At 56.3% G+C, this 19,613-nt stretch overlaps 3 protein-coding genes across 4 annotated transcripts; 1 reads left to right on the top strand and 2 right to left on the bottom strand.

Moving 5' to 3' along the window:
* Positions 1–127: 127 nt before the first annotated feature.
* TIRAP (TIR domain containing adaptor protein) lies at positions 128–4,185 on the bottom strand. Its single transcript, XM_027897821.1, has 6 exons — positions 4,135–4,185; positions 2,273–2,356; positions 1,819–1,886; positions 1,544–1,598; positions 734–1,327; positions 128–595 (listed from the first exon to the last, which is right to left on the bottom strand). The coding sequence occupies exons 4-6, from the start codon at positions 1,548–1,550 to the stop codon at positions 552–554; spliced, it is 645 nt and encodes a 214-aa protein (XP_027753622.1). The 5' UTR covers positions 1,551–1,598; positions 1,819–1,886; positions 2,273–2,356; positions 4,135–4,185; the 3' UTR covers positions 128–551.
* Positions 4,186–4,458: 273 nt separating this feature from the next.
* On the top strand, positions 4,459–13,530 carry FAM118B (family with sequence similarity 118 member B). Of its 2 annotated transcripts, XM_027897813.1 has the most exons (9): positions 4,459–4,498; positions 4,856–4,889; positions 7,884–7,961; positions 9,892–10,144; positions 10,901–11,128; positions 12,117–12,245; positions 12,515–12,800; positions 13,224–13,283; positions 13,370–13,530. In XM_027897813.1, exons 3-9 carry the CDS (start codon positions 7,891–7,893, stop codon positions 13,381–13,383), a joined length of 1,041 nt encoding a protein of 346 aa, XP_027753614.1. In that variant the 5' UTR covers positions 4,459–4,498; positions 4,856–4,889; positions 7,884–7,890; the 3' UTR covers positions 13,384–13,530. The 2 variants fall into 2 exon arrangements, with proteins under 2 accessions (XP_027753614.1, XP_027753615.1); XM_027897814.1 differs by lacking the exon at positions 4,459–4,498 and having other exon boundaries at positions 4,654–4,889; positions 12,596–12,800.
* A 384-nt stretch (positions 13,531–13,914) lies between these two features.
* On the bottom strand, positions 13,915–19,359 carry SRPRA (SRP receptor subunit alpha). Its single transcript, XM_027897779.1, has 14 exons — positions 19,324–19,359; positions 19,135–19,269; positions 18,176–18,339; positions 17,916–18,076; positions 17,634–17,787; positions 17,017–17,167; positions 16,770–16,876; positions 16,487–16,605; positions 16,149–16,235; positions 15,881–16,053; positions 15,580–15,793; positions 15,339–15,502; positions 15,128–15,226; positions 13,915–14,905 (listed from the first exon to the last, which is right to left on the bottom strand). Exons 1-14 carry the CDS (start codon positions 19,357–19,359, stop codon positions 14,777–14,779), a joined length of 1,893 nt encoding a protein of 630 aa, XP_027753580.1. The 3' UTR covers positions 13,915–14,776.
* Positions 19,360–19,613: the final 254 nt, after the last annotated feature.

Raw genomic sequence — 19,613 nt, 5'->3', positions numbered from 1 at the left:
CCTGAGAGCGCCCCCTTGCGGCCCGGGGGTGTCACGCGCAACTCCCCCCCACACACACCCGGCTCCCCTCCCGCCAAACCCGCGAACCGGGCACGGAGGCGGAAATAAAAACCAGAACAGACACCACAATTTAAAACTGCTGCATTTTCGTAGTCCCGACGAGCCCGTGGCAACAACTACCCTGCCTTGTCCTGCCCGCAGCCCGGCAGGCGTCATGTCAGCTCAGTGGGGGTCCCAGGGGTGTCAGAGCCCCCCAGGACAGGGAACACCAGCGCCATAAGGAGCTCTGGGCATCCCCAGACCCACCCGATGTCGGAGCTTAGTGTTTGCGTGATGGATGTCCCTGTCCCCGCCAGAGGGGTTTCAGCCACTGGGGTGGAGGTCACACCACCAGCCCACTGTCCCCCACAGAGCTGGGAACTCCCCATTCTTGCTTCCCAGGTCTGCTCAGAGTGGCTCAGTGTGGTGGGTCCATCGGCACGTGGCTGCATCCAGACCTGGAGGTGACAGCTCTGTGACATCCGTGGGGATGCATCAGCCTGCTCCCAGCACTACTCCATCCCACTCGTGGAGCTCCGACACAGCTCCTGAAGGTCTGCAGAGCAGATGAGCCCCATTAGCAACCAAGTAACCTAAAAATCAACTCTTTAAATAAATTTGCAGGATCTGGTCGCTTCCCATGGTCCTTATCCCAACGGAGTGACGTCTGACCAGCATCCCAGAGGATACTCACAGCGCAGGACGGAGTCCCTGATCTGCCTGAAGCTGCTCTCCTTCAGCGCCATGGAGATGTAGTAGATGTTCCGCAGCTCCTTGGGGTACTCCCTGCGATCCACGCCCCTCAGCACCGGGATGGTGCGCCCGTTGGCCACGGGGGCCTCGGCCAGCGCCTGGTGCATCTGGAACTGGCACCAGGGGTCCTTGAGGAAGGCGGGGGTGATGAGCAGCACCCAGCAGTGGCTGCCCCGCACGGCATCGCACAGCTCCGCGCCCAGCGCGCCGCCCGCCGCCGCGTCCCGCAGCTGCAGGAAGCAGCGCAGGCTCTCGGGCTGCCCCTCCAGGTAGGACACCAGCTCCTCCACCAGCTCCAGGTCCCCCTCGCTGTGGCACACGCACACGTCGTAGCTCTTGCCCCAGCGGGGGCTGTCCGAGGCGCTGATGTCCGGCGCTGGCACGGGCGACAGCGGGATGGAGCTGGTGGCCGAGCAGCTGGAGCTCTTGGTAGAGGAGGAGGAGGAGGAAGGTGAGGATGAAGCGGAGTGGCTGGAGTTGAGGCTGCTCTCCACCGAACTGGGCTTGGGCTTGTGCAGGAGCCGCCTAAACCAGCCTGTGGAGTTGAGGCCGCAGTGAGGTCTGGGGGGCTCAGCACCCCCCGGGCTTCCCAAGCACAGCATGGCCAGGTCAGCAGGATGGGAAGAGCTGGGCAGGATCTCACTCTGACCCCCCAAAACCACCCTGGTCCCAAAACCTGGGCTGCCACTGACACCTGGACACTGTAACGTCACGGAGGGGATGGAACCAGAGGGTTTATGCCCACACTCACCAGCCATAGCAGGCAGCACGCTGCTCAGCTGCCGATGGCCAATGGGAAACCTCTCCTGGGAGCAGAAAAGAGGGATAAAAAAACCTAGATGAGGAGAGCAGGAATGGTTCTGGGGTGGGCCTCAGCCCCAGGAGCTCAGCAGGGTCTGTTCCAGGGATGTAGAGCTCTGAGGTGTTCTCAAGCAGCCCCAAAATCGCCCCCATCAGGGTTTTCACATCTGCCTTCCCAAAATTTGCAGTGAAGGAGTGTTTGCCTGTGCTGGAGATGATACACACCTGCAGCGAGCGAGGCCGAGAGCTGACGGGCAGGAGAGACCCTCATCCCCAGCAGCAGGGAAAGGATCCTGTGGAAGGGAAAAGGATCAGCAGGGATCACCAGGGATGGACTGGCTGCTGGTAAACCAGAGATAGTGTGGGTGATGCCCAAAGCTGGGCATCCTTGGTGCCATCTGCCATTCCTGCCTCTTCCCAGCCAGCTCCTGCCATCCCACACCCTGCCATCATGGTCCCGGCACCGTCTGGAGTGCTCTGAGGGCACCCAGGAGCAGCAACATGGGAAACAGCTGCTGTTTCCCACTGCTGGCATCACCCCTCCCAAAACTGTACACCCCAAGTCACACTAAAGCCTTTCCCCTACTCCAAAAACAGCGCAGGACCCCGGCACGCCCATGGAAACCACAGTGCCCCGGTGTGTCTGGAACAATGAGCATGGACAGTGGGAGATACCTACCTGAAATGCAGGGCTCTGGCACCACAGCAGGAAAGGGGGATGCATCAGCCCCTGGGTTCGTCAAGGAAAGAGATCTGGGATTACCTAGGTGGGAAAAGAAGGCTAGATTGCAGTGTGTTCACTCTGGAGTCCCACGGGATCCGCGGTGAATGGCAAGGCTGATCCATCCTTACAGCTTCCACATCCGGGAGTGCTTCTCAATGAAAGTGCCCCGACGTGGAAGGGAGGACAGGGGCAGCCACCAGCTTCCAGGTCCAGAGTGCAGGAGCTGCCCTGTCCCTCCCGTGCCCGCTCCCCGGAGTGTCCCCGGCCAGCACCAGCCCCAGCCTCGGCCAGGGCACATGAAAGCAGGTGGGGGAAGCAAGCCGGGACCGCGGGGAAGGGAAACCGAGGCTCCCCGGGGCCTCCCTCCCACATCCGCCACTGCCATCACTGCCTGGGCGTCGCCGTGCCCAGCCCTCCCCAGCACCCGCCCACTGCCTGCTTCCGAAACTAAACACGGACAGGTTCATCTCTGCCACTCCCGCTTCTTTTAAAGAATTAAATTTACCCGACAAGGCATTCCCCCCACCCCCCCGAAATCCTCTCTGTCTCTCTCCTTTCCCAGGTCACATCTGCCCACTGCTGCTGGTGGCAGCCACTGCCTTCATCCCCTCATCACCCTCACCCCCTCCAGTGCCCGGTGATTCCTCCATGCCCTGTGGGACATGGGCTCCAGGTGAGTCCTGGTGCCGCCCCCCAGGGATTTGGGGGGGGTCTCAAGGGGCTGCACGCCCACCCCAGCTTCCTGCCAGGATGTTCCTGGCATGGGGCTGCCCAGATGTGTTCCACGCTGGGGGACAATGTGGGGACCTCTGAGGTGGACACTAAACCCTCCACCCACCATGTCTGAGCTGGTGGCTGGGGATGATCCAGGAGGTGCCCCACGCCCCCTGTGACACCGGGAGGTGGGTGACTGGAGATCCAGCCCTGGTGCTGAGCCCCTCCCGCCTCACCCTGAATGACAGCAAAGCCCCCCTGACCTACAAGTGCCTGCAGAGGCTCCTGGCATCCCTGGGACCCCCGGAGAAGGCAGCCCTGGCACTCACACAGGAGCACCTCCACGGGGAGCACAGGGAGGTCCTGAGCATGGACATGGGTCAGCATCTCCCACTCTTCACCTGGAGCAGCGACTGGGATGACAACCCCCCACGCCTGGGGAAGCAAGTATTTCCCTCAGAGATAAGCCCCAAGTTCTCCGACCTCCCCGAGGTCACCGCTCGTCCCCTAGTGACCCATTTCCCATTAATCCCTGCCCCGGCACTGCTGCCACCGCCCCAAAAACCAACTCCCTGCCCGAGGACACGGCCCAGAGTCACCTGCCCGTGTGAGTCACCTCATCTGGAGACCCCCCGAGCCGCCCCAGGGGGGGAACCTGAGCAGGGGTGAACCCACGCGTCCCGAGGGGCAGCACCTCCACCCGATAACGGGACCATCCTTAAAGGAATAATTCAGAGCAATTAAGCAGGCACGGCTCCATTCACAGCGTGCCCGGGCACACCAGCACCTCTCTGAAACCCCTGCTGCACCAATTTCAGGTCGGTCATCGCGGGGAACCCGCCTGTGGAAGTGGGAAAAGGTGAGGACAGGGTGCTGCAAGGCAGGGTCAAACAAAGGTGTTCGGGTGGGAAAATAAAGCCGATTTCTCCCTAAACACACGATCGACGTGCTTTCACTTATAGCGCAAATAAAAAGCGACGCGCAGCTACCCAGAAGCCAAACAGTAGCCTTGCTCTCTGGAGAGCTGCAAATACACCCAAATTCCGACACACAGATGCCTGAACGCATCGCAGCGGCCGCCCCGGGCCGGGCTCCACTTGTACCTCACAGGGCTGGAGTCGCTGTCGCACAGACACGAGCGCAGGTGGCGGCAGGGGTACCAGTGCACTGCCAGGCCCACAGCAGCAGTCCCGGGCAGAGCGGTGTGAGCGGCGCTGCCAAACCCGCCCGCCGCCACCTCACAGCCCGCGACGGCAGCGAGCATGCGCCCCGCGCATTTTATAGTTCCGCGAAGCCTCGCGAGAGTTTCCCAAGCCGGCTCCCGCCCCTTCCGCCGGGAGCCGAGGGGAGGGCGGGGCGAGAGAGGGGCGGGCCAATCCCCACGGGGCGGGGGGGGCGTGGCCGGGCGCGAGGCGGCTGCGCGCGGCGCGGCGGCGTCTCCTCCATGGGCCGCGCGCGCGGCGCCAGGTGCGTGCCGGGCGCGCGGCGGGCCGGTTGCCATGGGGACGGGCCGGTTGCCATGGGGACGGGCCGGTTGCCATGGCGACAGCGGCCACCGCGATAGCGGGGGTGAGGGGTGTCCCGTGGTCGTGAGGGGACGGAGCGGCCTCGGGGCGCGGAGGAGCCTGAGGGGGTCGGGGATGAGCCCGGGGAGACCGGGGAAGCTTTGACGGCGCTGGGGGCGCTGCGGCCTGACTGTGCCTACCCCCTTGCTCCGCGCCCTCGCTCTCTATAAAAGCCCGTTTTCATGGATTTTCTCCCCCGGGAAGGAGCCTCGGCCTCCTCCCCGCCCGCTGAGTGCCCGCGTTGTTGCTTTTCCCGCAGGTTTAGCGAGGAGGGGGCGCGGCGGAGAAGACAGGTAAGGCCTCGGGCATCCTTGGGGGTGCGACCCCCCTCCCCGCTTCCCTTCCCGGAGTCACTCCTGGAAGCTCCCGTGGGAGCTCTAGGATACAGAGCTCTACCGGGCTTTGCTGTGTCACCCTCTCTCCTTGCTCATGGAAGCACGTGGAGGATCGAGGCGTTGAATGAAAACCTCTGGTGTGTTTTAACTCGCACCCGAGGGGGCTGAACCTGGAGTGCTTGGGGCGTGGCGGGAGTAGGGCTTGTCCTGCTCGGTCCCACTGTCCCTGCACCCCACTGTGCCCTCCTAGGGTGATTCTGATCCGGCTCCAGCTGCAGATCCCACGTGGAGGGACAGAGCTTAGGAACTGGCCAGGGCCAGCTCAACTTCAGGATGAAACATGGGGGGTCTAAACCATCTTATCCCAAAGCCACTGGGGTGAGGAAGGAGCTCTGAACGACATCCTGGCTGGTCGTGGTTCTGCTCAGCACTCAAAGAAGCTAAAAATAATGCATGAGCAATGGATCCATGCTTGTTTCTCTATGGAATTGGCAGAGGCTGCTCTGGAGGAGCCCATCTTCCAGCTCAGAGCTCGATCACTTGGCTTCAGCTTCAGCATCCGGGTGTAGCTTCTCTTTTGTTGGGTGCTGAGCGTAGAGGTGGTTTGGGCAGTGACTTCCCCATCAGGTAGTGGGGGAAACATGCCATTAACTCCCCTTTTCAGTCCTGCAGGTTGAGTGCTGTGGTTATGCTTTGCCTAGTTACAGTGAGGTTTTTGTAAATAAACACCCTATGTGTGCCTCAGCCTTGGTTTGATGCGCTGTGTTCAGGTGTTTGCTTTGACCTGGGATACACCTGGAGTTCCTACAGCTGGATGTGTCTGTGTTAGACAGGGAATGGCTGTGCTTGGGTTCACCCAGTGCTGGTGCCTTGGCCACAGTTTAAAGCTGATGGTTCCTCGCTGGAAGGCTTTAGGATAAAGGAAGGGGTTTGTGTGGTGTGGATGGGGAAGGAGAACCCTTTAGTGTCTCTGGTGAAGGTGATGGAGACCAGGCTGGCACAGGGGAACGGGGCAGCTGAGCCAGGAATCCATGGAGTGTGATCTCTCCAGACCCTGCAACTCCCTGTAGTCCAAATATCTGGAAGGTTGCCAACATCTTGGTAAGGCTGGAGAGACACTTACCTTGTAAGTGCCCATGGCTCACTCTCCTCCATGGCACCTATGTTCCCAGGAGGATCCTGGGGTGTTTTTTCCCCGTGGCAGTGTACTCTGAGGTAATTCCATTTAATTTATGCTACCTCAGGTGTGCTGGCACTATCTGTCCCCCTGGGGAGTAGAGCTTCTCCCCAGGCCTGAAACCTGGAGGTTTCTGTTTCTTGGCTAAACCTTTATGGCTTGTTTTTAAGAGAAATAAGAACATTTTTGGTTAGTAAGAGAAGTAAGAACTTTTTAAAGTCTGTATGTATAGTGGATTTTTTGTTCCTTTTTGGCTCCCTGCACTAAATAGAAATGAAGGTCAAAGGTTGTTATATCAGACAACCATTTCTTGGTGATTATAATTCTAAAAGGTGTTTTTCCCTAAGTTCAAAATGACTTTTGAAGTGTCCTTATTGCTTTAGAGGCACTTAAAAACTGATTGGATGGCTCCACTGCTGCTGTTGATGGCCTGGGAATGTGTGGGGGGAGCGAGGTGGGAGCGGTGCTGAGGCAGGAGGAAGCAAACAGGGGAAGGCCAGTGTACAAGCCTTGATATCTGAGTCTTAGCTGATAATTCACAACCCAAAGATAATATTAATTTGAATTATATCCAGTTTAGAATGTGTTCAGGGATGTTTAAGGAGCCACGTGGTGAAAACCAGCTCTCTGAGGTGTTTTAATGATTTATTATTGAGCAACCTGGCCTAGTGGAAGGTGTCCTCCATGGCATGGGGGTGGAACCAGGTGGGCTTTAAGGTTCTGTGCAACCCAAAACATTTGCTGATTCCACTGTACAGTTTTCCAAGGGGTCAGGAAGGAAAGGCTGCACACAAGCTGTGTCTGAGCATCTGTTAGAGTCTCTGTGCCCTGTTCTCATCATCCAGCATTGAAAGCTTGTGGTTTCCTGGATTATTGGGATGATTTCTCACAGGATCTGTGCCAAACCTTGCAGTACAGCCAAGGTGTCCTACCTGCAAGGAGCTGCCCTGTGTCACCTGCTCTGCTGCCAGGGAGCAATTGCAGCACCTTGTTTGTGGGACAAACCCTCAAAGCTCCCCGAGGCTGCAAAACCCTGTGATTTCAGGGTCAGCAGCTCTCCCTCAGTGTTCCCTCTGGGCAAAAGCCTTGTGTCTCACAGAGTTTGTGCTGGACTCTTCATTACAATTGGCAAGAAGAAAAGCAGAGGAGGGTGGACAGTTCTGCCCGCTTTCATTTCCTTTTTGTAGACTTATTTGGGAGAAGCAGCTTGGGAGAGAACTGTGTGCTGGCAGCTCTTTTGTGTCTTGTGTCACAAGGCTGCTGAAAGAGCTCTCAGGCTCCACTTCCTCTCCGTGGGCTTTGGGGCTGTTTCCCAGCGCCTGCAGACACGCGGCGGGCTGGGAAAGCCTTCCCTCATCACCAGGGAATGAAACGCTCTCCGTGGCTTTTCAGAGCCAACAGAAATCTTTTTGTCTTTTCTGCCCTCCCACTGTTTCCCAAGCGGCGAGTTTGCTGACAGGCCTCGCTGGGAAAGGGGGGGAGCGCTGCTCCAAGGTCCGGGCTCTCCCATGAAACGCGGCGGTGCCGGGACAGATCCCACCTGGCTGCGCAAAACAGCCTTGTGATTTTATGGTAAAGGAGGGGAAGGAAGTGGATGAGACGGTGGGGCAAAGTGCAGAGACAGAAAGGTGCAATCCTCAGCCCAAAGGTGATCTGAGAACGATAACGAACCCGGGATTTATCCGCCTGTGCAAAGCTGGCTCTGCAAAATCCTGCTGTCCAGGTGCTGTTGTGGATGTGTGGTGACTTTGCCTGTGGTGATTTGTCTGCCATAGAAACTGGATGGCTTCTACGGTGAGCCTGAGCAAGGAAACGTTGTTGGAAGATGGAATGCCACCTGCAAAGAAGCCCAGGTAAATTTAATTATGCTCCAGTGAATTTCTCCCAGCAAGAGCCTTTTCCTTTGCCTCGCTTTGTTCTTTAAGGATTGTGACCCCTGGCGCCTGTGGCCGTTTTGCTTCCTGATCCAAGAACCACGTGCTGGCTCTGGCTGTGCCCTGGGCCTCCTGTGGAACAAAGGCCTTCACGCCCACGATGTCCTTTTTTGGGAGTTTAACACTCAGCCAGGGTGCGAGGTTACACTCAGAGCTGTGTTTTACTGCCCTGTCTGCATGCGAGGTCAGGTCAGACACGGTGGTTGTGCTCCTTCGCTTGAGCTGGATGGTGGTTCCCAGGGAGTTACATAAATTACTGTGATTGAGCTGCATGTAAAGGCTGAATAATTCTGCTCTAGAGGCTCCCCTTGCTAAGAAATAGGTCGTGTTACAGTTCTGTGCGTGGGGACCTGAGTGGGGCACACCCACACTCCTGTCCAAGGCTGGAACCGGGGCTGCTGCGAGCTCAGAAATTCAGGCATGAACTTGTGAACAAGCAGCTAATTCATCTGGGGAGTTGTCTCCCACTAATCTGACTTATTTATGAATTCTGGAGGGCTGCAGGATAGTTCCTGTGTGGTCTCAAGGTTGTTCCATGACCATGGAAAGAGCAGAAAAGAGGCCAGGAGATTATTTTTCCCTTGCTCAGCATATCAGGGCAGAAACAAGTGTATTTGTCAGCAGGGAGTGGAATGCCTCTTTCAGAGATGTCATGCAGGACATTAAGACTTGGCTATTTGTTATTATTTTGGATTTCAGTCCCAATAGTGTTTTTGTAGTAGCTCATGAGCCTGAATACTGATTTATTCCTTGTGTGTGAGGCTTGCAGTCCCCAGATGAAACCCTGTTTACCAGCACTGACAGTGGGGCCCTCCTCAAGGAAAGGGTTAACGTGTCTGTTTTCATAGGCAGGAGCTGAGGGAAAGCAAAGCTCCATCTGTGTGGTGTCAGTTTCCTCTCCCCTTCTCACTCAGTATCACGTGTTTGCTGATAAAACCCATTCCTTCCAAGCGAGCTGCTCCCCTGGGCTGCTGCTCCGATCCTCTGGGAAGCTGCAGCTGGACACGGGGCAAGGCAAAGGCAGGAGCAGCCCATCTGCTCAATACATGATCATGTCATGTTCTAGAGCACTGTGCAGGTGTAAAGCCAGGAAAACAGAGAAGATGGGACGAGGAGGAAGGAGAATACAGCCCTGCAGCTCTTTCATGTGACTCTGTATCCATCTGGGCTTCCAAAAGGTTGGCCTGGAGCATCCTGCTGACATTGCAGGTGCCACAGGGAAGGGGTTGCTGGGGCAGTTGAGAGGTCTCAGCAAACAGGCTGGGAGGTGGGAAGGTCCCCTCCAGGGCAGAGCTGAGAGGAAGCCTTCCCTTCCTTCCTTCTGTGCTGGGATAGATGGTGCTGCTGTGTCCAGGCCCCTGTTCTGCACCTTGTTTGAACCAGGTGGTGTTCCCGTCCCATGTAGGTCCCATCCACGCCTTGTCCCGGGATGTAGAATGTGTGTCTCTCATTCCTTAGTGCTCACCACACCTTTCCCAGGGCCTGCAGCCTTCCCTTAAGCTTCCAGGTAACTTGTATTAACAAGACTTCCCTCATTCCAAATTCTCATTGGATTAACTTTGCTTCGGAAGCATTCCAGGGTATCACTGACTTCCCCAGTAACCATCCCGGTAACAGACTGGATTCCCAAGTCTGTTGTAAGTACATACCTGGTGCTGTGAGCATCTGTGCTGCTGATCCATGCTGTCTTTTAGGGATGCACATCCTTTGTTTATCAGAGGGCCCTAATGGACGTGTTGACTCCAAATTCAGGCAGGGGGTACCTCCTTCACCCTCGGTTCATGTCCCACCACCCCAGACACTCCTCCATCCATGGTGGTACCAGCTGTGCTCCTTTCTCCTCTTGCAGGAAGCTGTTGCCAAGCCTCAAAACCAAGAAGCCTCGGGAACTCGTTCTGGTGATTGGGACAGGAATTAGTGCTGCAGTTGCTCCCCAGGTCCCAGCACTGAAGTCTTGGAAGGGGCTGATCCAGGCCCTCCTGGATGCTGCTATTGACTTTGATCTCCTGGAAGATGAAGAGAGCAAACGGTTCCAGAAGTGTCTCCATGAAGACAAGAACTTGGTTCATGTTGCCCATGACCTTATCCAGAAGCTGTCTCCGGTCAGTGGGCTGCAGCACTGCACAAATGTTCCTTGAGTGTAGGATTTGGCTCTTGGAAATAGCCACATTTGGTTTTCCAGCAATGGAACCCCCATCCCCAACAATTCCTCTATGTACAAGGAAATTACTGTGCCAGGTTCCTGAGGCACAACTCTGCTTTGGACACAGATTTGGGGTATTTCACCAAGATGATCAGGGGATGGAGCCCCTCTGCTATGAGGAAAGGCTGAGAGAATTGAAATTGTTCAGCCTGGAGAAGAGAAGGCTCTGGGGTGACCTCATTGTGGCCTCGCAGTGCTTGAAGGAGCGACAGGAAAGATGGAGAGGGACCTTTTACAAGGGCCTGGTGTGACAGGACAAGGGGAATGACAGGGGGCAGAGTTAGATGGGATATTGGGAAGGAATTCTTGGCTGTGAGGGTGGGAAGGCCCTGGCACAGGTTGCCCAGAGAAGCTGTGGCTGCCCCTGGATCCCTGGAAGGTTGGAGGGGCTTGGAGCAACCTGGGCTGGTGGAAGGTGTCCCTGCCCATGGCAGGGGGTGGGATGAGATGAGTTTTAAGGCCCCTTCCAGCCCAAACCATTCTGGGATTCTGTGATTGTGCTGGGGGGGGCAGAACCCACCTTGGTGCAGCCAGAGCTCTGTGTTTGCCCTGCAAGGACCCAGAGCTTTGCAGGGTCTTGGAGAAACGTGGGTGGTTTTTCTCGGGGTGTTTGGCATGAGGCGTTCAGGGCTCTGATCTCGGTCTGTCTCCCCAGCGCACAAGCAACGTTCGCTCAACCTTTTTCAAGGACTGTTTATACGAGGTGTTTGATGACCTGGAGTCTAAAATGGAAGATTCTGGGAAGCAGCTGCTTCAGTCTGTGCTTCACTTGATGGAAAACGGGGCCCTTGTGTTAACCACGAACTTCGATAACCTGCTGGAGCTGTACGCAGCGCACCAGGGGAAGCACCTCGAGTCTCTTGACCTGACTGATGAAAAGAAGGTAAAGGATGAGGGTTTCTTTTGTCAGGGATGTGCTTGGGATGCTGCAGGATGTGCCCTCACACTGCCTGAGGGGGGATTGTACTGACAGCAGTGGTTTAACTGGTGTCAGACAGGCTCCAGGCAGAGGCAGCTGAGCAGAGGGATGGGGAGGAACGCTCCTTTCTGGAAGGCTGTGCTTTGCTTGCTGGCTGCCATCCAGTCCTCAGGAGGAGCCCTTCAGCCTGGTATTTCTTTGATCTCTGTCCTTGAAACTTTTGGCTTGGTCTTACTTCCACATAAGGCTGGGTTTGATGTTTCTAACTGATATGGGAAACTCCGTGTGAGACACAAAGCTGAGCTTTCTATTTTTGTCATGGGCTGCAAAGGGCTTTTGGTGACAGAGCACGTTTGGGGCTGCAGCCTTCAGGGCTCTCTCTTACCCTGTGCCTTCTTTCTGCAATGGCCGAATGGCTCGTGCTCCAGCTCCTTCTGCCATGCTCTCAGAGCCATAGGTGCTGACTTCACACAAACTTCCCTTCCTCCTGCCCCAGTCAGGCTGTGAAACCCTGAGCCACCCGCCCCCTTCAACTTTTTGTCGTGGGTTTTACTGGTGGGGAGCGTCTTGTCCTTCTGTTGGCATGTTAAGCACACCCCAGGTGTGTGTGCTGTGCAGCCCTTGGTCTCTTTCCATTCTGACTCATTTCTGTGCTTCGTTTCCTGCGTGACCTCTTAATCTACATGGCTGGAAGTACTTACAGTGTTACAAATAAGCATTCTAATTACTGCAAGCTTAAACGACCTGAGGTCTGCAGAAGTAAACTGAGAGCCTGGGAAGTGGCTGTCTGAAATGGAGGTCAGCTGGTGAGCTCCCTCAGAGCCCAGGGGCCAAGAATAAAACTTCGAAGGCTTGAGAAACACACGGACTTAGGATTTATAGGTGGGTTTTTTTCCCCTTTTTTCTGCTCGGAGCGGTGTATTGATTCGTTGTTTTGCACCGTGTTGTGCAGGTGCTGGAGTGGGCGCAGGAGAAGAGGAAGCTCAGTGTGCTGCACATCCATGGCGTCTACACCAACCCCAGCGGCATCGTCCTGCACCCCGCCGGCTACCAGAACGTGCTGCGCAACACTGAGGTCATGGTGAGGCCACAGGGGGTCCTGGGCCTTGGGTCACCCAGGCACAGGCTCAGCTGAGTTAGGACTGAGGGTGGAGGGAGAATTAATTCATTTGGGGAAATAAGAGGGTTGGATCCTCTAGCCTACCAAGGTGCCAAAACACTTCCCCATGCCTGTGCTGAGGGTGACTTAACGAGGGCAATGCTGCAGAGCCTCATCAGGGATAAGGCAGGTGCTGTTTCTTGTGAGGATGAAGCTCACCTTGACCAAGAACATCTTTCCCTTTCTTAAAGCGAGAGATTCAGAAGCTCTATGAAAATAAGTCCTTCCTCTTCTTGGGCTGTGGTTGGACTGTTGATGACACCACGTTTCAGGCCCTGTTTTTAGAGGCTGTCAAGCACAAGTCAGACCTGGAGCACTTCATGCTGGTGCGGAGGGGGGATGTGGATGAGTTCAAGAAGCTCCGTGAGAACATGCTGGACAAGGGGATCAAGGTGATTTCCTACGGGGACGAGTACACCGACCTGCCCGAGTACTTCGAGCGGCTGACGAGCGAGATCGCCATGCGGGGCCGCACAGGTACGGGGGCACGGGCTGAGGGGACACCTCTTCACAGTGCTCATAGCCCCTGTTCTCCACACTCCATGGAGATTCCTTAGGAAGTCTCCAAGCGTCGCTGTATCTGGGGTTACTGTTAATGAATTCCGTGTGTTCCATCAGTTTGAACAGCTGTGCTGCTTCCCACGCCTGCAAACTTCGCTCTTCGCGTGCAGCTGTTTGTTCCCCTTCTACTGAAGGGCCATTTCAGTCTGGCTGACCTTTACACTGCTCAGCCCGAGCCAGTGCTTTAATGTACATACAGAAATCTTAAAAATGGGGGAAAGTGGGTTTGCTGGCCAGAGCCTTGCCGGCAGCTGTTCCGAGGGTTAAACCACCCTGTGGGCAGCTGGTTCCCACAGGGGCTCCCCAGGGTCACCTCAAGCTGCCCCTGCTCTCCCCCAGGTGTGCCCAAGGAGGGGCAGCAGCTGAACGGCTCCATGGCTGCCCACGCCGAGAGAAAAGGTAAGGAAGGCTCTCCCGAGCCAAGACTTTGCCCTCTGTGACTCCCTGGAGTCCTGGGCAGGTTTTCAGCCTTTGCTTCCCCACAGGATGCAGCACCTGAGCCTCAGCCCTGCCCTGAGCTGTGGGGGGCTCCCAGGATGGGCCCAAGCCAGGCCAGCAGCCCCAGGGGGGCCAGAGCCCACGGAGCCAGGACCCTTCCAGCAGGGAAGAGGCTGGGCAGAGCCTCCTTGGACAGACACCTGGTTTAACATAGCTCATCGTGGTTCTGGGGGGGCTGCGAGTGCCTGCAGAGTGCAGTGCCCCCAAGGGAGCTGCAGCCTCCTCTAATTTCATACCTAGTGCTTTTATATTCTGTATTTCAATTTTAAAAAAATGAAACTTGAGCTTTTTTTTTTTTTTTTTTTTTTTTTTTTTTTTTTTTTTTTTTTTACTGGAAGCTCTAGTTTTCTAGTCCTGTCTTTATACTGTACAGTATTTTGTATGTTGAAGTTGCATTAAAGGCCTGCTCACTGAACTTTGGCTGGTGTGTCACTGACAGGCCCTCTCACACCTCACACTGGTGGGAACTCTTCTGCCCCCAACCCAGGAGGAAACAGGTCCTGGCTGGAGGCAAGTTATTTATACACAGAGAACAAATTATGAAGTTTATTTCATATAAATTATGTCTCTTAGCAGACAGCATTCAATTTATTGCACTAGAGCACATCTGCAATACAGAGCTACAAGACATTGTCAGAGAGTTTTGTATTATTCAGTGTAGCACTTCCAACCGGGATCAAGAGGCACTCAGAGGGGGGAGAAAGGGTGCAGGAAAGCAGCAAGCAGCCACCATTCTCTTCCAGTATTAATGTGGTTTGGTTTATTTCCTTTTTACTAGCAGGTACCACTGAGGCCAGTGGGCAGGAGCCAGGCCTGCTGCCTTCCCCCTCCACACCCGGCTGCCACAGCTCTCCAGCTCCTGCTCAAATATGTGATGTCTGGGGACTCTGGAGTCCTGGTGAGGGCAGAAATGGAGGACCTTAAGGCAATTTAGCATTTCCCCTCCAGCCCAGCACAGGCTGTTGACTTTTTTTTTGGTTTATCAGCTTCAGTGGAGCTGCCACGAGCAGCGACATTAACAGCCAGGTCTAACGCTGCCCATAAGCCAAAGTCCCTCCTGCCTCCTCCCTAAGCTGGCCTAAAAATCAAAAGCAGCTCAAAAAATGCCTTGAAACCCCCCAAAAAGCACAGCAGGCCCTGGCACCGCCCACCCCCCGTGCAGCATGAACAATACAAAGCTCTGGATTCGGCCTCCCCGCCAGGGAGCCTGCATCACTGGGACAGAATGGAGGAACGCAGGGCAGGGCTTTTGCTGGATAAAAGGGGCTTTATCCAAGAAAAGTAACCCCCATGCTGGTATTCCTTCATTCTGTTCTGCACTACACGGGAAGGACTAGTCGGTGACGGGGTAAAGCATGTTCTCCTGGGACATCTGCACACAGCGGTTTGGTGGCTCAGGCCTTCATGAGCGCGGCGACCACGGCCTTGGCGTTAAGGCTGCGCAGATCACAGTAGGTCTGTCCGGTACCAACGAACACGATGGGCTTGCTCGTGATGTAGGTCATGGAGATGGCGGCGCCGACCTGCCGAGGACAAGCATTCAGCGCCTGAAACACGGCGCTTCCCCCTGGGGAACCCGTCAGGGAGCTCATCAAACGCTTGTCCCCCACGTGTGGAAACCACCCCACTAAATTTGGGTCAAACACGAGAGGGAAGCGCAGGAGCGTCCTGTTTTTGACAATTCCCGCCTCCCCCGCGGGCACCAACCAGAAGGTCTGTGCAGAGCCGCCTCAGCAGCTCCTTACCTTGTCATCTATGGTGTCAAACTTGGTGAGGACGATCCCGTCAATGAGCCGCGGCGTCTGGGCCATGGAGTGATCAGCCAGAGCCTTGTTGAACTTGACCTGAGGGAGGAGGAACATCCAAGACACGCAGTTGTGGTGCTACCACTGTAAAACCTACAGAACCAGGTTTTTTTCTCCACCTCTCAGGAACAAAACCCTCCACATGGCTCACCAGCTGATCCACAGCCTCGTTCCCCACCAGCGCCTCCCCGACGAACAGGACCAGGTCGGGCGCGTTGACGGCGATGAGCTTGGCCAGCGCAGTCATGAGGGGCGCGTTGTCCTGCATGCGGCCGGCCGTGTCCACCAGCACCACGTCGAAGCCCTGGTTCCGCGCTGGAGACACAGGGAAGGGCCGTGAAGGATGGGGGGGGCGGCGAGAGGGACGGCGGCTCCCCCGGCACCACACCTACCATAGGAAATGGCCTCCATGGCGATGCCCGCCGCGTCCTTGCCGTAGCCCTTCTCGTAGAGCTGCACCATGGTGCGCCCGCCGTGGCTCTCTGGGGGGTGCAGCGCGTTGAGGCGCCGGGTGTGGGTGCGCAGCTGCTCCACCGCGCCCGCACGGAAGGTGTCGCAGGCGGCGATGAGCACGCTGAAGCCGTTCTCGATGAGCCAGAATGAGATCTGTGGGTGACAGCACGTCAGATGTGTTGGCAGCCGCAGCCTGACCCCATCACGCCGCTCCCAGGATCCCGGAGGGTCCTGCCCTACCTTGGCCAGGTTGGTGGACTTCCCGACGCCGTTGACGCCGCAGAAGGTGACGACGTAGGGCCGGCGGTGGCGCTGGGCATCCATGACGTCGCGCAGCATGTCCACGCGGCGCTGGGGCTGCAGGATCTGCACCAGGGCCTCCTGCAGCGCCTGCTTCACTGTCGAGGTCACCGCTGGGGACGGGCGGGGGGATGGAAAGAGGACCAGTCATGCCTGGGGAAAGCTCCCAAGCTCCAGATCACACACAGGAGGCCACACAGACACTTACTGGTGAACGTTCCCATCACCTTCCCTTCCAGCTTCTTGGCCACGGACTCACAGAGCTGCACAGCGATCTCGGCTGCCACATTTTTAGCTTTGAGAGAGAGAGCGGGGAGTCAGCGCTGCCGAGGTTACACGTGCCAGACATCGGCATCAACGGAAGCATGGAGCTCAGGGTCCCCTCTGGACCTGACCACTGCCCCCCTTCTGCTGCACTGTCAAGAGGTTGGACAGGAACCCACCACAGTTCCTTTGGGCAGGAACATCCCAAACTATCGGTGTCACCCACACCGGGGCCCACCCAGAAGAGCACAAGGAACCACCTCACCACGGATCCAGACGTACCAATCAAGTGATCCTTCATCTTTTCCAGCACGGGGTCCATGTCCTGTCTTGTCAAGCTCTTGGAGCCCACCAGCCCCTTCAGCATGCCAAACATGCCCCCCAGGCCACCCTTCTTCGCGCTATGGAGAAGCAGAGGAGGTACCTTGAGGTTCGGGAGCGAGTTGCAAGTGGGCAAACACACTATTCAGTGTGTGCAGTTCCTGCATTACTGGTTAGACTGGAGGAGGAGTCACAGGAGAGAAATCAAGGCCCATGTGACAAGCAGGGGCTGTGGGAGCCTTACCTGGGTTTCGAAGTGTTCTGGACAACCTTCTCCTCCTCGGCTTCATCCTCACTCTCATACTCCAGGTCGTACAGGCGGCCGGGCTCCCGATTCTTATTCCCCAGGGCCTGTGAGGGGAGAAGTGGCTTTAGGGGCTGGGTGCCAAGAGCTCTGTTTGATCCCTTCTCATCCAGCCGTGGAGACCGGGCTGGGTTCACAATGCCCAGCTGAGCCCAGAACAACGCGGAGTGCCCCGACTTCCCCTCACCATGTCAGGGTCGAACTCCTCCACGGGACAGGCCTCGGCGCTGCCATTGGTAGTGGAGTTACTGTAATCCAGTACTTTGGCATTAGAGTTCCCCAGATCCCACACCCGGGGCTTCTTCCCCTTCTCCTTCTGTGCGTCGGGCTTGGGAGATCTGAGGAGACAAAAGAGCAGGACACGCCTTGTGTTCAGGGCAGGGGAGCAGAGCCATCGTCTCCTCAGAAGGTGTGAAAAATAAAAGCCTGCGTTACCCAAAAAGGCAGAAATTAAGGCTAAACCTGGCTGATTTGGTCTGCAAAGTTTATATTTCTGAACTTTAACCCTGTACAGCACTGGTTCCCCTCGAGCCAGGTGTTGATGCATCGCTGCTGTCTGCTCACTCAAGACAGGTCTGGACCTCTCCCAGGCACACGCTGGGTTTCTGGGTCTCTCCCAAGTTCTATTTCCCTTTCAGAAACCCCCAGCTGCCCTCTCCCAGTCTTTCCAGCAAGGAGAGAAATAAGGAAAAGGAAATAAGGCCCAGGAAAGCAAGGTCTGACTTCCAGGGGTCACCAAAAGGAGAGACTCAGCCATGGTCTGGTTCAAAGCACAGGCAGACTGACTGTGCTCTCATCACCCACCTGGACTTCTCCCCGGCTTTCATGTGTCTCCTGAAGAATTCCTCGCGGTTCTTCTGCAGGATTTCATCCTTGGTCAGCTCCTCCTTGTCCCCTGCTGCTGGGGGCTGTTTGTCACCCCCGGATGCTTTACTGGGTGCTGCAGCAGCTTCAGTTCCTGATAGAAAGAGGCCCCACACGAGCTTATACCAGCTCCAAGCGGGCTGGGAAAGCACAGGCTGGAACACAGAGCTCTGGAATATTCCCCACCCCTGTTCCCCCAATTTATCATCCCCATCAACTCACCCTCTTTTTTGGAACCTTTGTTCTTCTTGTTCTTGACCTTCTCCTTTGGTTTCTCCCCCCGGGTTTCGATCATACACTTGACAGTCTTCTGGGATTTCAGAGACTGCTCAAACGTCTTCATTACCGTGGGAGCTCGGACTCTGCTGCTCTCCTCTGCATCCCTGCGGGAAGGTGACCCGTTAGCCTGGATTCCAGCTCTTTTTCACCCCTCCCAGCTCTGCTCAAAACAGACATTTAACACAAAAACCAGGCTGTGGTACCGGAGGAGGCGCATGAAGTCATCTTTAAAATCAAAGGTGCCGTTTAGGAGGCCCAGGGCCCCTTTCTGCTGGAACTCGTTGCGGTACTTGTCTCTGAACTCCTTGTGGACATCGTCTATCAACTTGTCCACGTAGGTTAGAGTCAGGATCTTCTGGAAGCCCACCTGCCCAGGGGCACAGACAACAGACACTGCACTCCCAGCTCATTGAACAGCAGCAAGGGAGCAAAATCCTCCCTGTTTAATTCAGAGTAGGCAAGCTCCAGGCTGTGCTTGCTGCTCCGCCTTCCCGAGATTGAAAATTCCCCCAAAAAGGTAAACACCAGCCCCGAGGCAGCACCAACACACACGGGCTTGTCTCATGGCTACAAAGACACGTGGCACCAGGGCAGAGAACCTTTTGCTTATCTCTAAGTCCACAGGAAAGCTTGTGTGGATTTATGGAGATAAGGAGCGGGCAGACTGAAAGGGAGAGCGTTAAATGCTCTGTAAAGACAGGGGGTGACACCTTTCTGAGGTTATTTTTAAATAACTCTGGAAAAAGTGAAGTTTCACGAGGCTGCAGGTTCTATTTGAGGTTTGATTAGTTTTAATCCTGTTGCAGATGATTAAAATAAGCTGCTCCCCTAGCGGTGAAGGGCTGAGAGACACCTGTGCCCACCTGCTGTGGGGAACCTGGCTGTGCTGGGGGCACTGTTCGGACCCCTGAGACCCTCCCAGAGCCAGGAATGGCAAGACCTTTACCACACCCTCCAAAATCTCACAGCCAGAGGGGCCAGCCAGTCTGGGAGCCAAGGTGCAGCCCCAGGCAATGAGAACAGCTGTTTGCCCAAACCACAACACACCAGGAATTCTCTCCTCTCTGTTCTGGGACAATCCCCCTCCCTCAGGTCTGGAGGCACCCCAGGAGGCTGGAGGGACCCCCCTGCCACGCTGGGGGTGCCTGGAGGGGTCTCTTACCACAAACACCAGCTCAAACTGGTTGTCCAGTTTGTACTTGAGCGTGAGGGCCTCATGGGTGAAGGAGTTGTTGCCTCCTCGCTCCTGGGGGAGAGGAGCTGTCAGAATGGGGGTGCCAGCAGCACAGAGACCCCCCTGCCATCATCCCTGCCACCCCCCTCCCCGGAAGTGGTCCACAGCATCCCTTACAGGTGATCCCACACCCCCCACGGCAGGTGGCCCCATCCTTCCCCCTAGCTGGGTGATGCCACCGACCCCCAGAAGTCATCGTGCCCCTCAGACAGGTGGTGCCACCTGTTCCTCCCCCCACCCCCAACAGGTGCCAGTCCCTGTCTCCTCTTCCCCCCTCCCCCAACAGGTGCCAGTCCCTGTCCCCTCTTCCCCCCTCCCCCAACAGGTGCCTGTCCCCTCTTCCTCCCTCCCCAGCTGCGTAGGCTCACCCGAACTCCCCCTCTCCAATCACCGGCCCCACGAGTGGT

Source organism: Empidonax traillii, unplaced genomic scaffold (assembly GCF_003031625.1).
Source record: "Empidonax traillii isolate 1590-97213 ecotype Southwest subspecies unplaced genomic scaffold, ASM303162v1 scaffold561:size787514, whole genome shotgun sequence".
NCBI classification, from domain to species: Eukaryota; Metazoa; Chordata; class Aves; order Passeriformes; family Tyrannidae; genus Empidonax; species Empidonax traillii.
This window is presented reverse-complemented; position numbering and strand designations above follow the sequence as displayed.